General features: G+C 40.5%; 1 protein-coding gene across 1 annotated transcript in view; it reads left to right on the forward strand.

Annotated features, from left to right (window-relative positions):
• LOC137256621 (autophagy-related protein 9A-like) overlaps nt 1-14,965 on the forward strand; it is a 335,545-nt gene that overhangs the window by 44,652 nt on the left and 275,928 nt on the right. Inside the window, exon 3 of the mRNA XM_067794505.1 lies at nt 7,598-7,706. Coding sequence (XP_067650606.1) covers nt 7,598-7,706 — 109 coding nt within the window. The remainder of the gene's footprint in view (nt 1-7,597; nt 7,707-14,965) is intronic.

A 14,965-nucleotide genomic window follows, 5' to 3' on the forward strand; every position in this document is an offset into this window, starting at 1 on the left:
TAAACAGTATTTACACAGTTGCCTTTCTGGATTTCTACCCCAATGTGTCTTCCTGTTCCAATCTGTAGGTCATGACATGAACATCTGAATCTTGTGACTGCTCAACGAAACATTACGTTTTCAATGTGAAGTAGGTAAAGTGCAACCTCAAATACATTTTATAAGTGGCATAAACAGTTAATTGCGAAAGGGCATTTACAGAGCTGTGCCAACGTTGAAAATTGCTATCAATCTGGCATTGTTTGAATTCAGAAAGAAAAAAGGTCAATATTCCCAATATTTTGAGCTATCCAACAGTATCCAAATCTGTTTTCAAATATTATATTCTTCACATGAGTTACCCATGATGCATGATCGACTTCATTTAGATTTAATATATTTTTGGTCTAAATGAGCTGAAGTGTAAATATATATTTATAACAGGAAACTCTTGATATTTCTTTTCCTTTGTTTAGCCACTTGTCATTTCTTCTTAATGGACCTCCTTTTTAATGGACTTTCCGACTTTTGGAGGTTCAGTCTAAGACCCCAGTTCCTACAAAACGTTGAAACACATTTTTACTGCTCTTGAATTCGACCTACTGAATCTGAGGAGTTTGCTACATCTGCAAACAGAAGTGATATGAGATTGGGGTATTCTTGTGATAAAAAAAAATCCTCTGCAGTGAACTGAATCCATTTCATTTATGAGTTCAGTTATATATATTGAAAAAGAAAACGGTGACAAATTAAGGTATTGCAAACACTGAGATCAGGTTTATTGGCTTCAATTCTTCATAGCCTGTATATGAGTCTATGTACAGGGTCGTACTATGGATGGACCTCTGAATCAAAGCAACAGGCATTCCAAAGACAGTACTTTGTAGAAGCATTGAGCAGTTCAAGATATGCTGTTTGTGTTGGACAGTCTCTGTAAAGTCTTTGGAAAGTCAACATTTCATGTTGATATTTTGTTTAAGAATCACATTTTGGTGCTTGCGAATGGGAAGTAACTGTTTCTGGGCAGCGAAAAAGAAGACCTCAGTTCCACATTTGAGACCAGCTGATTTCATCAAGGTGAAGGAGTCGATGGGATTGCTTTTCTGTTCCACTGCATGTACATCAAGCACATGTGATTCATGTGGTCTCACCATTAGCAAGTCAGCTTGGTCAAAATTGACTCTGTTAAAGAAATGGGTACCTGGTGGGATAAAGTGCTTTGAGCAATCACTTGGTACTGGGAGACTTATGCTTCACCTGGTTTAATCCTATCTCTGTACTATCCAGCAGTAAATCACCATCAATAAACTCAATCTGAAATGTCACAGTCTGTCCAACAACCTTCATATGCTTAAAATAAGTGTGGAAAAAAGACTCTACCAGTGACAACCTACAGATACATAGACGGTTATGGTTTACTCAGATGAAAATGATCTGGAGAAATGTCCATTGCTCAGAGGTTATTATATTGACTATGAGTTGATCCCCATTCAAAACTTCAGTTCAGAGCTCTTTTCAACACCAAGCAATGCAAAACTTTTTTTCCAAAGGGACTAAAATATTCATTTGCATTCTGACCTCTGATCATATCCTCACCCCAAAGTGTCATCTTCATCTTCTTTACAGTCGCTCTGGAACCCATCAGCAAGCTCTAGGGCTGACACAGCATTGACAGCATAAAAATAGAAAGCTGCTCATCAACAATTTGATTTTCAAGATGATGGGGTTAGAAATAGAACAAAAGCAGAAATTCAGGGAGCATCCCAACTGATGGGTCTATTGGATTACACAGTAATTGTATGGTGCATCAGCAAGATGAGAATGATAACAATAGAACTGTTTAAAAGGGGCAGCACAAACCCTTTTTTGGTCACAATGTGAGCAGAGATGCCCTAAAATGCTCAGAACGTCCATCCCAAACATAACAGAAAGCAAAATACCTTCAACACTAGTCTTGATGCCATGAACAGTCTCAGGTTCCTTTTGAACCATTTGCAGACACCTTTAAAAGCATGTAATGTCAGCAAGATCCACAATATTTATAGGGTACATTTTGAGAGACACAGACATAGGTGTTGACAATAATATATAATTTGGTTTTTACTGGTAGTCTGATCCGGGGTTTGTTTTTGTTCCTGCTGGTGATGATCCGGATTTTAAGTGGCTGGTAGTTTATCCGGTTGACTGAGGTGGAAAACACATGGCTGCTGTCATTGCAATTATTGTCTTGTGGAGGTGCAAGAGGCCAAGAAAATTTGTGTGTGGTTGATGAATATTCATTATATTGCTGGTCATTTTTCATAGGGCCACAAAATGTGTAAAGTTTGAAGTTATATTAGTTCGGAACGCATTCGGCATTCTCGTGTCAGGTATATGTTGCTGTTGTACATGGAGTTAAAGCAAGCAAGTAAGATACTCATGCAGGATTCAAAACTATTTAGCTGTGTCTGAATAATGTTTTGTTTTATTTAAACAGTTTGAACTGTATGAAGTTAAAGTCAATGCTGTGGCATCAAGTAAGAGTCTGCGGACAATAAACAAGGTCAAGATAAAGGCCTGACTATGTTTTTACTTCTGCAGTAATGGGAAAGTGTACTTGGGCCTTTTATGAGACTGAATTGTAAAGAACCAGCTCTCAGGACTTCAGGACAGAATACTCTGTGTACCTCCACCCTTATCAACTGCAAGGCAAGATGACCATGCCAACAACTCACTGTGCCCAATGCCTGAAAGATCTCTCATCCAGCTTTTAAAATTCTTCAGTGACTGTGTAGGAGGTTGATGGGCATGAGACAATGTTGGGGGACTAAATGAGCAAACTTTATGGTCTTTGGGTTCTGTGCCAGATTTTTAAATTATTCAAAAATTTGTAATGAGTCACCTAGTAGGCCATAGTAAAACAGAGGATAACAAGAAAACGTGACAGTACATAATAGACCAAAACAAGAAGTAGTGGGTCCTGAATGGAACAGGAGGCATGTATGTTACCTGGCATCTCATGGTCCTTTCAAGTTTTGTCGTTTGGTGTTTTGTCACTGTTCTCGCCCATGTTTCATTTGTAGAAGCTCTTGATGTAATGTTCAAAATGTTTTAAACCTTGATCAGAGCTTGTGAGACTCAGTATCCCATTTTCCCAATGGCCCATCAGAGATACTGTGATAGGCTGTGTGGTAACTTAGCAGGACCAAACAGAACTTTGCTTTGGAGGGAAAAAGAAAGGGCAAAATCCCACTGTGCACTGTTTCAGAGAAACATGGCTGCTGTAGTCGCCGGGAACATATTGTAACCACAGCATATGCTGCTGTACTCTGTCAGTGACACTGGAGGGCTGATTTTATGAAAATAACATTTGCTTGCTAATATTTGCTTAGATATCTGAGGGACATCTTTAACTGTGATTTTTTTATGACTGTACCACTTGGACCACTTGTATTGGCTCAAGAACTGACAGCAGCTGGCAAACACAAATGATAAACAACTGATACATTATCCGGTGCATCGCTTGTCATATTGTGCATGTACATATATACCTACTGAAGGGAAAACATTTGCATGTGAAGGTCCTCCTCCTGTTGAAAGGGAGGAAGCTTATGGGTGTTACTTCCAGAAGTCTACTGACCCTAGGACAGAATGATTTGCTCTCTCTTGTTCATAGGGTGGGTTCTAATGGATATGTCATTATGTCATTCTGGTGTACTTAGCCACTCTGGTTGTTGATTAAGTCTCTACGAAAAGGCTACATCAAGTCTTATGTCAAGCTTATGTCAAGTCAAAAGATTGTATAAGGCAGTCTTGAAAATCTTTGCAACCATTCAGCTGATCTTTTGAGGGAAAGCACCATTGATTGTTGGTGATGGTAACCATGGTAGTGAATTTGTCTTTTTTGCATAAATTTGTAAGCTGACACAGCATGTTTAAACACTGAAGTTTTGAGAAAGAACAGAAAATATATCTTTCGATTCCCCACATGGGTACAGTGTGTGAAGCCCATTTTGTGGTGTCCCCTGCTGTGATATTGCTTAGATAAAAGCGGCGTAAAACTAAACTCACTTACACGTGTGACCTGCTGAAACGGGGAATAAATGTTTGTGAGGGAGATCAAATCATTTTTACCCTGCCCCAAGGGAAAAAACATGCATCCATGTTAGTCAGTAACCCAGTGGTTCGGGTTGACTTGAGAGTACCATATTAGTAAAATACAGGATTCAATTTTAGTTTGTTTAGAATCACATAATGAGAGATTTATACATTTGGTAAGGTTCACAGTAGCATTATGATTCAGGATGTACAGGGTTTTATGCATCCTCATAAAACCCTGCTTACCCCTCATCGCAATGGTACGCTTTATGTATAGATCAGAACACACCTCCGAGGTTTTGGTAGACAATGTAAAACTGGCAGGGGAGGGAAGTCTGGAGGGGCGGAGCCCTGAGGGATTTCACGACCTTGATGGTTTTGCACTGTCTACCAAATCAAGGAGAAATGTTTTCTCTAACATATATACCAACATATATGACAGTAAGTACAAGTAGATAATTCAACCCCATTTTACCCGTGAAGGTCGCGGGGTAGAATAGGCCTTCAGCAACCCATGCTTGCCGTAAGAGGCGACAAACGGGATCGGGTTGTCAGGCTTGCTGACTTGGTTGGCACATGTCATTGGTTCCCAATTGCGCAGATCGATGCTCATGTTGTTGATCACTGGATTGTCTGGTCCAGACTCGATTATTTACAGGTTGCCGCCATATAGCTGGAATATTGCTGAGTGCAGCATAAAACTAAACTCACTCACTCACTCAACCCCATTTCTTTCGTCGGCGTGGTGGCTGTGTGGTAGAGCATCTGCCTACAAATCAGCGAGTTGCAGTTCCAATGTAGTTAGGGATAACATTTGCACTTTGAGCTTATTTCTAAACAATATTTTTCAGTTGATTTCAAACATTCATATATCATTTGATTGTTGATGTTCATACAGAGTTAGGAAAAGAAAGCAGAAAGTAAAACCTGAGATGTTCGCCGACACCTGGGACGACACCTGCAGAGACTCTCACCCAGAGCATTTGTGAAAGGATTCATGCATGGATACAGACAGATGTGGCTCTTTAGATTGAGAGATATTTAATAGACCGTTTTAGGATGAAGAAGGTGATGTCTTCTTGAACATGGTAGTAACTTCTTGGATCACTAATGGATTTGATCTGGAATATCCATCTAAGGAATCATACAGGATGGTTGATGATGACTTTGACTTGGTCACCTTCCCACCCATCTATCTCTGGGGTCTGTGACAGTCTCAGCTCAGCCTTTTATAAAGCAGCAGAGTCAACAGACAGAACAGAAGTCATCTACAGATGTAAACAACCTTTCCAACATGGGAAAGCTTCATTTACAGCCCAGATAGAAGTCGACAGCATCTTTCGATTGTCTTCATGGGTCATAGAGGCATTCTCTTGACAGCAGATTGAACATTGTATATCTGGAGGCTTGCAACAACAGAGGACAGTTTCTGCAGCCACAACCAGCCAGATAAAAATAGACTTCATATTGAGGACAGCTCATTTCTCAACATAGAGTGTGGGCGATTTGAAGAGGAAGAATGATTCATCGTGACTGCTTATCATTGATCTTCTTTACAGATGAAGGGTGTACCTGTTTGGTATTACTTCACCAATACAACTGTCTACATGAATATTCAGATGACTGAAGCGTCTCAGCAGCAACAAGTGTGGTTTCAACAGAACGGTATTGTACTACTGGAAAGTTGTTTATGAAGTCAACAGGTACCGAAGCAAGTTCTGCATCCCTGGCAATACAGTTCATCACACTACTACATTGTATTGTTATTTCAGAGATCATTGAGTCCAGATTCAAGCAATGATATCTCAAGCTATACTCTCTCTGTTAATGCTATGAACTTGGCAAAATCTTCTTGGTCTACTCGCCTTAGCTCAGGATATGACCTATAAGGGAAGACTACCGTTGTGCCCACGACAGTGAGTTTTGATTGTTCATCTGGACAGCTCGGATATGATAGCCCTGCCAGACAAGGTATACCCCTTAAAAGTTATCTTTCACTCAATATGACTCCTAGCATTGGTCTTGGTGTCGTTTAAAGAAATCTGTTGATGCATTTCATTTATATTACTGCATAATACAAAATTTTGAAGTATTTGTTTAGTGCCTCTCTGCGATGTGATATTTTTGACAGTGAGTAACCCAGCCATGCTGATATATCATCAAAGTTTGTAGTTAGTTCTTTGGTTTATTTAGTGTCACACGCACAACGATAATAGAGATTTGGAATTTTATATAGATGTAGTATAATATATGGTTATTGTGATTATTACTGTTTGAGAACAGGAACTTGTTTAATTTGATTGTTTTTTTGTGTGTGTTTAAAACCAGTTATGAAGTGAATAATGATGATCATATAAAACTTTAAAAAATGAAGTTGATAATAAAAGAAAACTGATTTGAAAAGCTAAACAAACATATGTACATAGATATGACAATTTTTAAAATGGTAAACTGTGGAATTATTGTATTATTTTGTTTTGGGAGACTTGATGGTCTGTGGAGATCACTTGTTGATAACCTGCACTCTGAGGATCAAGCAGTTGACAGTTCATGCGTATGTCTAAGACTAGACCAACCTGGTGATTACGACCCTGTTCTTGTAAGGAAGATACTCACACATGAAGAAGAGTATCAACTCTATGGATGAGGACACCGAAAAGAGTTACTATAGATAACTATGTGGAAGAAGAAACTAGTATCTCTAAAATCGACACAAATCTTGGATAAAAATCTTGTCATAAAGAAGTCTGACAATGTGTGGACCCTGTACCTGTAAACAGAAGTTACTCACAGATGAAGAAGGATCGCAACTCATCTTGATAAGGAAACCTAGACTTAGAGTTTCACTGGACAGGTAACAGGATGGTAGTAGGTCTATATATTCTCATGAAGATTCCAGTAGTCACTCCACAAGAAACGTCTAACGCAATGAGGTCTCCCCGAGTTAACACAAGAAAGATGGAAGAAAAGGATCAACATACAGCCATTATAGTTTCCATGTAGGGAAATACCGGATGAATTAAAGACACCCAGAGAATCCAGGTCGTGGCAAGACTCACCACTGATTCCGTCGGATTCTGTAAGCATAAAATGAATGGGTCAGGATAAGGAAAAATATGTAATTTTCTGAATAAAATTTATATTTTATACATGTCCTGATTCATGATGTCAAGCCCTCCCAACCTTCCCACTTATGGCATGTTGCATTTCCCTGTAAATTCATGTATCAGTCTATATTCGGACAGCGTGACATGTATGGCAAGTCATGTGACCAATAAGGGCACCAAACTATAAAGGGAGGCTAGTCGTTGGTGAGTGTGAATTTATGTTCTCTTCAGGAAAGGGTACTTCAAGGGATTTCAAGTGCTCCACTATCATTCCCATAGATGGAGGAGAGAAACAGAATAACCATGAGTCAGAAGTATTAAATATCAAGTTTATTCAGTAAATAACATACTTAAGGATGTGTCTGTTATTTCAATGAATGTCTAGACTTTCTATATTTTTCATTCTTTGACAGTTTTGTTTTCATTCATTTCAGCTCGATGGAATCACATTGAAAACTTGGATGACTTCTTCAATCGGGTTTACCATTATCATCAGCGACATGGCTTCTTGTGTATGGTACTGGAAGAAATCCTACAACTTGTGTAAGAATGATAGTCCATTTTCATATCATTTTGTATTTTGATGGCCATTGATAGAATCTACTTTCCATCACACTGTATCCTTTTTTTTAACCCATGCTGTGCTTAGACAACTGAGGGCTTTCATAGCATGCATGTGTCTTTCTTTATGCCTTCATCAGGGTCACTCTCATAGCCTGAAAGTGTTTATTGTGAGTAAGATTAATATACAGACATAACAATATAACATGAAAGCTGATGGGCTTTATGATGTATTTCTAGAGGGGAGATTTCCTATCAGACCTTTCTTTCATCCTTTCTTTTATCATAACATATTATAAGAGAGGGAGAGTTTGTGTGTGTGAAATTACCAACAACATGAAATGGTGGAAGACAAAGGAACAACAAATGAGATTAGTGATGAAGCCAATTAACAAGGGGATAAAGTTGTAATAAAAGCTGATTGGGTGTGTGTTAAGGAGTCGATAGTTTGATAAGGCCGATGGTGTGTAGTATCCTTGGCCCCTGTTTGTCAAAGGTTTGTGGGGGTGGATTTCGACAGAAGCTTCCTTTTTATGAAATCCTGATTCTTGGCTGATATGATTTTAAACTTGTCAAAGTTGATTTGATGGGTTGGTAATTTCTGTTCGTAATTGGAGAGGGCTGATTTGCTGTCAACTTTGGCTTTTGAGGCTTAGTGTTCTATTCTGCAGATATAAGAGTCACCACATACACAATTCATTAGGGGCTTCCCGTTCACATGTTGTGGACTGTGTCATGAAGTACGATCATCAACTCCTCACTGAAGAATGCTCTTGGTGGTCCATCTTTCAAGTAGTACAAGTTGGGGTCACCATCTTTGATGTTGAGCAGGTCGATGTTGTACGTTTTCATGGACCATGTTGAATGTGTGGCGCATTTTCTGCTGTCTCCGTCATATTTGCCTGGTAAAAGTCCCTAATGCTGACATGGTCTGGTATTGGATCCTCTTCTGTTTTATTGTGAGGTGCCTCTGGTGATGATTTGACAGATTTCATTTTGATAGCTTAGACAGGTCTCTTGCCCAGGTCTCAAGCTCTCAAGCATTTGACCCATTCCGTGTTTCTGTTTCAAGGATCGAGTAAGTCCCACAAGTACTACTCTGAGAACAGGTGTTTGGCTAGAGTTCGATTGAATCTCTCAATGATGGCTTGGCTACGGTGAGCTCGTCTCGTCTCACCTAGCTTGCCAGGTCAAGTGACTGCGTTTGTAGATGCGTTCCCAGGCTTTAGGAACTTCTTTCGAATCTTTGGTCGTCAGCGGTTCGGCTTCTTTCTTTCGACTGACAACGTTGACAACGATCTTTGTGTACTTGTATGTTTGTTGCCCCACCCAATTGTGCATGAGAAACAATAGGTCAGTTTGGTGAACACTGTTTTGCATCAAAACATCAAATTTTCTTCTTTGGATAGACCAAGGCACCGGCATGTGGACTTGCCAGATGGCTTGTTTTTTAGCCATGCTATGACTTTCTCTTCCAAGACTCACACAGTTTTGATGGGCTTTGTGATGGTGTCTGTCCCTTTCCAGTACCTGTACGGGGTGTAATAGATTTTCTCTATTGATGTATGTATGTATGCATGTGTGTATGCGTTCAATGAAGTAATCGATATGTGCTTGTGTCTGTACATATTAGTTACAGTGACAGCGAGATCTTGTGATTGTCAGTCTGTATATCCTGTGTCCATTGCTTCTAAGCATGTTCATTTGGTGTTTGAACATTTTGTTTTTGAACAGGGCTTCTTTGAATTTGACGTGCTTGATGTGCTTTTTCACCACATTTTTCATGTCTTTCACCTTCCTGATTGCATTGGCAATGGCTTTCTTGATGGAATACTTCTTGGGACTCAAGCTGACATACAAGGTGATCGGCGTGCCCATGCATTTGTCCTGCATCTTGTTGAGCACTTTTTTGTTGTCACTGGTCTTTGGGGTAGTTGCTGATGTTGTACAGGTGTAAGTGTTTTTTATATCCTCACACACATCCTCAGTGTGACTTTCCATGAGCATGGAATCTGTGTTTGTGTACAGCACTTTGCACCAGTTCCAATACTGCCCATTGTAGTAGAGATCATATATCAAGTGTTTGGATAAGTCGAGGACACTCAAATCCCACGTAAACGGGCCGGTTGCATTTGATGAGGCTTTTCTTCATGTCAAGCTGGTGTTGAATATCTTGCCCCTGTGTAACGTGGGGCTGGCGATGAGTTTCTTGAGTTTCTCTTCCTCAGTGTATCTGATGAGCAGGGCATTAGTCAATGATCTGGTCTTTTCCAGCAGCAATTACCTTTTTTCCCAATTGTGAACGTCAGACATGGCTGAAGTGGAAGCCGAACAGAAATGTCTTGATGAGGCCATGGGGAAACCCAGGGGAAAGCCTGGAAATGGCCTTAAATTTGACAGTTGCCGTAAAAAGACCTTAAATTTAGTATTGACTTAACAAGACCTTGAATATTAAAAGATTGCCTTGAAAAGGCCTTAAATTTGATCTTAAAGATATTTAAAAAAAACAGATCTATTACAATATGTTATTGAAACGTAAAAGATCGGAAGCTGAACAAGAACCATAGTCTACTTCCTGCTTGTTTCGCGCCCCTACATCAGCATAAGTAAACTCGGGTCACAGTTTACATGTATGCATTGACTAATCACAGTTTGCTTCGTCACAGTTCGGGAAACCATGAACATTCACGGAAATACATTATTCAAAATGCTCACTCACAACCGCCAATCATCGTTGGTGACCTTCTTATCAACCAATCAGACGTAGGTCATTGCAAAAAATAGATGCTCATGTGGCATATTCATGGCCAAGTAAGCTCAAGGGTAAATGTGGGTTCCTGGCATCTAAAACTGTCTGTTTACGAAAAAACTATCAGTGTTTTCTCAAATTAGAAGATTCATGCAGAGTTACACAGCCTTTAAGTTACAATTTTTAAATAAATTTTGATAAATTTCATTCACTGATGGGATAGTGTTGAGAAACATTAATATTTGTGTGCCACGAAACCGTCATGAAATTACGTTATGCATGTTCGGGGCTAATGGGATTTTTGAACAGGGATGTTGTATTGGCATTACCTGTCAAGAACATGGGCCATTCCATTTTTTGACTTCATGACCTGTATTGGATCAATCTATTGCTGAATATAGGTAAGATGGGCAGCTTATGTACAAATTAAGAAAATATCTTGTAGTTAAATAATACTTCAATTAAATAAAAGGTGAGTTGTTTTAAGTGGAACATTATGTATCCACAAAATGATTCCAGCAGAAAATTTTGATCTTTTAATTCAAGAATATACATATTGGGAATACTTATTAATCTAGTGCTCTATAATGGCCGTTCTAACACTTGTCGCGTGTCCAGCTGGCATTGTCGGGCACTGCCATGTACAGGGGTTGTAGGTTAATGCCATATTTGGCAGCAAGGGTGCTTCATGCATTAGGCCTAGGGACGACCACTGATCCAGTGCAAGATGGGTCACACTGTTTTTAATGTCAACTGGAAGAAGAAATATTCTTGGGTGGATACATTCAAAGGGGATCGCCACAAGGCATTATGCAATGTCTGCTACAAGACGATCAATCTTGGGAAGATGGGCGAGTCAGCTTTAAACTCGCACGCGCAAAGTAATTCGCATCAAGTAAACGAATGAGCACATGGCTCAAGCGTACGGTCATCCATGCCTTTGTTCTTGCAAGTGCCAACAACGAGCAATGATGATAAATCGAGCGGTGAAATTAATTCTCCCAGTGAATTGCTGACTCTCACTATTCCAGTCCCACCAGAATTGGAAAGTACAACTTCTGCAAAATCGGCAACAAACACCATCTCAAAATTTGTAGCAGACAATGCCATTCAGAAATTCAATACAAATCTGTTATCCAGTACATGGTTATTAGTAAATTTAATCATCCTCAGTGGGCCTTAAATTTGGCTGAAGTGGCCTTAAAAAAGCCCTAAAAAGGCCTTAAATTTGATTGTCATATGTAATGGCCATGCCCACCCTGAAACCGCAGACTGTGCAACCCGAGTACACTGAGAAACGCATTCTGAGAATTGATTTCATTAACGTCCGACTCATTAATGCCCGAAAACCACGCAGTGAAAAGTTTCAGCATCGTCAAAGAAGCCATCTGAGAGTACTACCTGTCCATCGGCGAATGGTTTGAACCTCTCAGCAACACACCCACCCTATGTCAGTATTACACGCCTTTCAAGGCACAGCAAAACTGGTTGCTGATCTTCATGGGGCTGGGTTTGGCCGCAATCGTGTTTGTCGCCAAACATTTAAACTGTAACGTATTGTTAACGATGAGCACCTGCAAGTACATGCTTCTCAGCAAAACCGAAACCTGTGGCAAGAAATTCACTGCCAAATACTGCGGCATGCACATGATGTCCATCCGAAAAGATTCATCAACAACTGTGCAAAGTGTGCGGCAAAGGTGTGAAATGCCATTATCTCCATTTGAAGGCCCACAGAGCAGACATGGTCTGAGGCCATCTTATCTACTTGATGAAAAGAGACTACCTCAAAGAATGCAACTGACTGCTGAGGATCAAAATCTGATGTAAATCTAACAAACAATTCATCTTTTTTTTTTTAAAAGTTATCGGTCTCAAAGTTAACCTCTCAATGCATTGGTGGGTTGCTAATACTCAACAGCAAGACATACTGCACACCAACAGTGTACTAGAGATTTGACTTGACATGTGAAAAACTCAAAACCCTATTTTTGTCTTTGCTTCTGAACATAGCAAACTCAAAACCCTATTAGAGATTTGACTTATCTGAACATAGCAGCAAATGCCAACTGTTTGAGAACTCAGTTACTCACATTTGAGGAAACCTCATCTGTTGAGGTTGCTTGACATTCCTCCTCACAAACCACTTTCCACGGTGAAACAACTCAACATGGTCTCAGAGGTTATTCGTCGCGAGCTACTAAGCCCAGCTCCAAGCTCTTTGAACTGCTGGAGGAGCAGAAACCCGTTGAATTTTGGTTTGTGCTGAGAAGCTGGCCATTAACAAGAACATGGACATCCAAAACCTCAAACCCCTGATCACCGCCAAAGTTGGCGAGGAACTGAATGATCTGGGAAGCCTCAAATTTTGAATTTTAGTGTAAGTGTTACTGGAAAAACAGCAGATGGACGGCACCACTGTGTACGGAAGCTATGAACAAATCACAACTTGGCCCAAAACCACCGAAGCATCCATTGACACCTCGTTTGTGAAAACACAAGAATCTCTGGAACACTTCATGGGCGAGCAATGGGGCTTTGCTGTAAACACTGTTGATCGTGTTGATCTGCACTACAAGAAAAAGCCATGGTCAACGTGAAAAACTATGACAGCAATTTCCTGAGGGTATCGATTTTGATCTGCAATGTTTCTGACCAACTAGATTTCGGACAGACATTCCAGCTATCCCAAAGACGACGACCTCCCAGGTACCCAAAATGGAAAAACAGAATGACCACAAAGGCCATCAACGTCCTCGGATATGAAGAGAACAAAACACCCATGCACAGGCTCAGCAAACTCGCAAATGAACATGGATGCAAGACCATCAAAGTACTCATGATCCAGCGAGGAGACAAGTATCACTATACATGGATAAAAAATTTCAGCAGACTGTTGTACAACCAATTGAACCACAAGGAAAAGAAACACTTTTGCAAATGGTGCCTGCATGGCTTCATGTGAGCCGACCTGCTGGAATCGCACTGGGAGGATTGCCGAGGTGTGAGACAGATGGCCCTTAGATTCGGCATGTGAGCAGAAAACGACAGAAAATCTTAAAATTTGTCAACCACAAACATCAGATGTACATGCCTTATGCAATCTATGCCAACCCCGAAGCCCTTATAAAAAATGCTGACACTGTCACTCCGTCCTCTGACAAAAGCATCATGCACAAAACTCAGGAACACTAGGCTTGCAGGTTCGGTTATGTGGTCATCCGATGTAACAAACAAACAAACACTCCCGTCATCTACCGAGATCCTGGCATGGCCAAAACAGTTCTTACATTCTTACAAAGAGGGAAAAATCAGGGAAGAGTTATGGGATCCTGCTTCCTTAATAATGATGTCAGAGGATAAACTTGCTCACAAGAAGCCCAAGAATTGCCATGTGTGTAACTGACCCCTGAACGAGAATGTCACGAGAGATCATTGCCACATCACTGCCAAGTACAGACGTGCCACTCATAACGCATGCAACCTGAAGGTCAGAATCGATCCCAACACCATAAAAAATCCTGGTGTGTTTCACAATCCCTCATGGGTATGATTCCCACTTGATCACACAGGCCATCGTGAAGTTCTGGCAAAATAATGTGCATCCCAAACAACATGGAAAATACATCTCGTTCTCCTTGAACGGTCTAATATTCATTGACAGCATTCAGTTCATGCAGTCATCTCTAGACAATCTGGTGAAAGCCAACAATCCCAATGATTTTGACATCACCAATTGATACACAGACACAGAGACTTGGTGTCTGCTGCTCTGGAAGTGTGTCTACCCTTATGATTACATGAATGATTGGTCCAAGTTTGACAAGATGCAATTGCCTCCCATTCATCACTTTCAGAGCACCTTGACCGACTCAACCATCACTCCAGACGATTGATTATGTGCACACGAAACAAACTGGGCTGCAAGACTCTGGGCGATTAGCATGACCTGTACTTGAAAACGGACATGCTGCTGTAGGCCGACATGTTCGAGACGTTTAGTCAGCAAGGAACTGAAACTACTGACGGATTACGACGTTTACCCTTTTGTAGAGAAAGGCATGCAAGGCAGGTTTTCCATGGCCTCCAAACAACATGCCAAAGCCAACAAGTAAGTGGAAACCGACCAAACACCTATACCTCAATGCCAACAGCCTGTACGGCTCTGCCATGAGCCAGTATCTCCCCACAGGAAGATTCGAATGAGTCTCCTGGCCCGACACAATCAAAATTTTTTATCCATGCGTAGTGATATGGCTACATGCTCAAATTGGACTTGGAGTTCCCCTGAGAATTACATGACTCGCACAACAGCTATCTCCTGGCTCAAGATTGATTGACATTGAACCTGGACTGGATGCCTATGATCACTTTGAAGTCCACATTTCAAAAACTATTCCACCAATTTTACTCAGATTTTGCATGCACCTTGGTAAGTGGTATACACATTGGGGACAAGGGAAGATAAGGGACGACAACCAGGGCCTTAAAG

This window comes from Haliotis asinina, chromosome 11, assembly GCF_037392515.1.
Source record: "Haliotis asinina isolate JCU_RB_2024 chromosome 11, JCU_Hal_asi_v2, whole genome shotgun sequence".
Lineage (NCBI taxonomy): Eukaryota > Metazoa > Mollusca > Gastropoda > Lepetellida > Haliotidae > Haliotis > Haliotis asinina.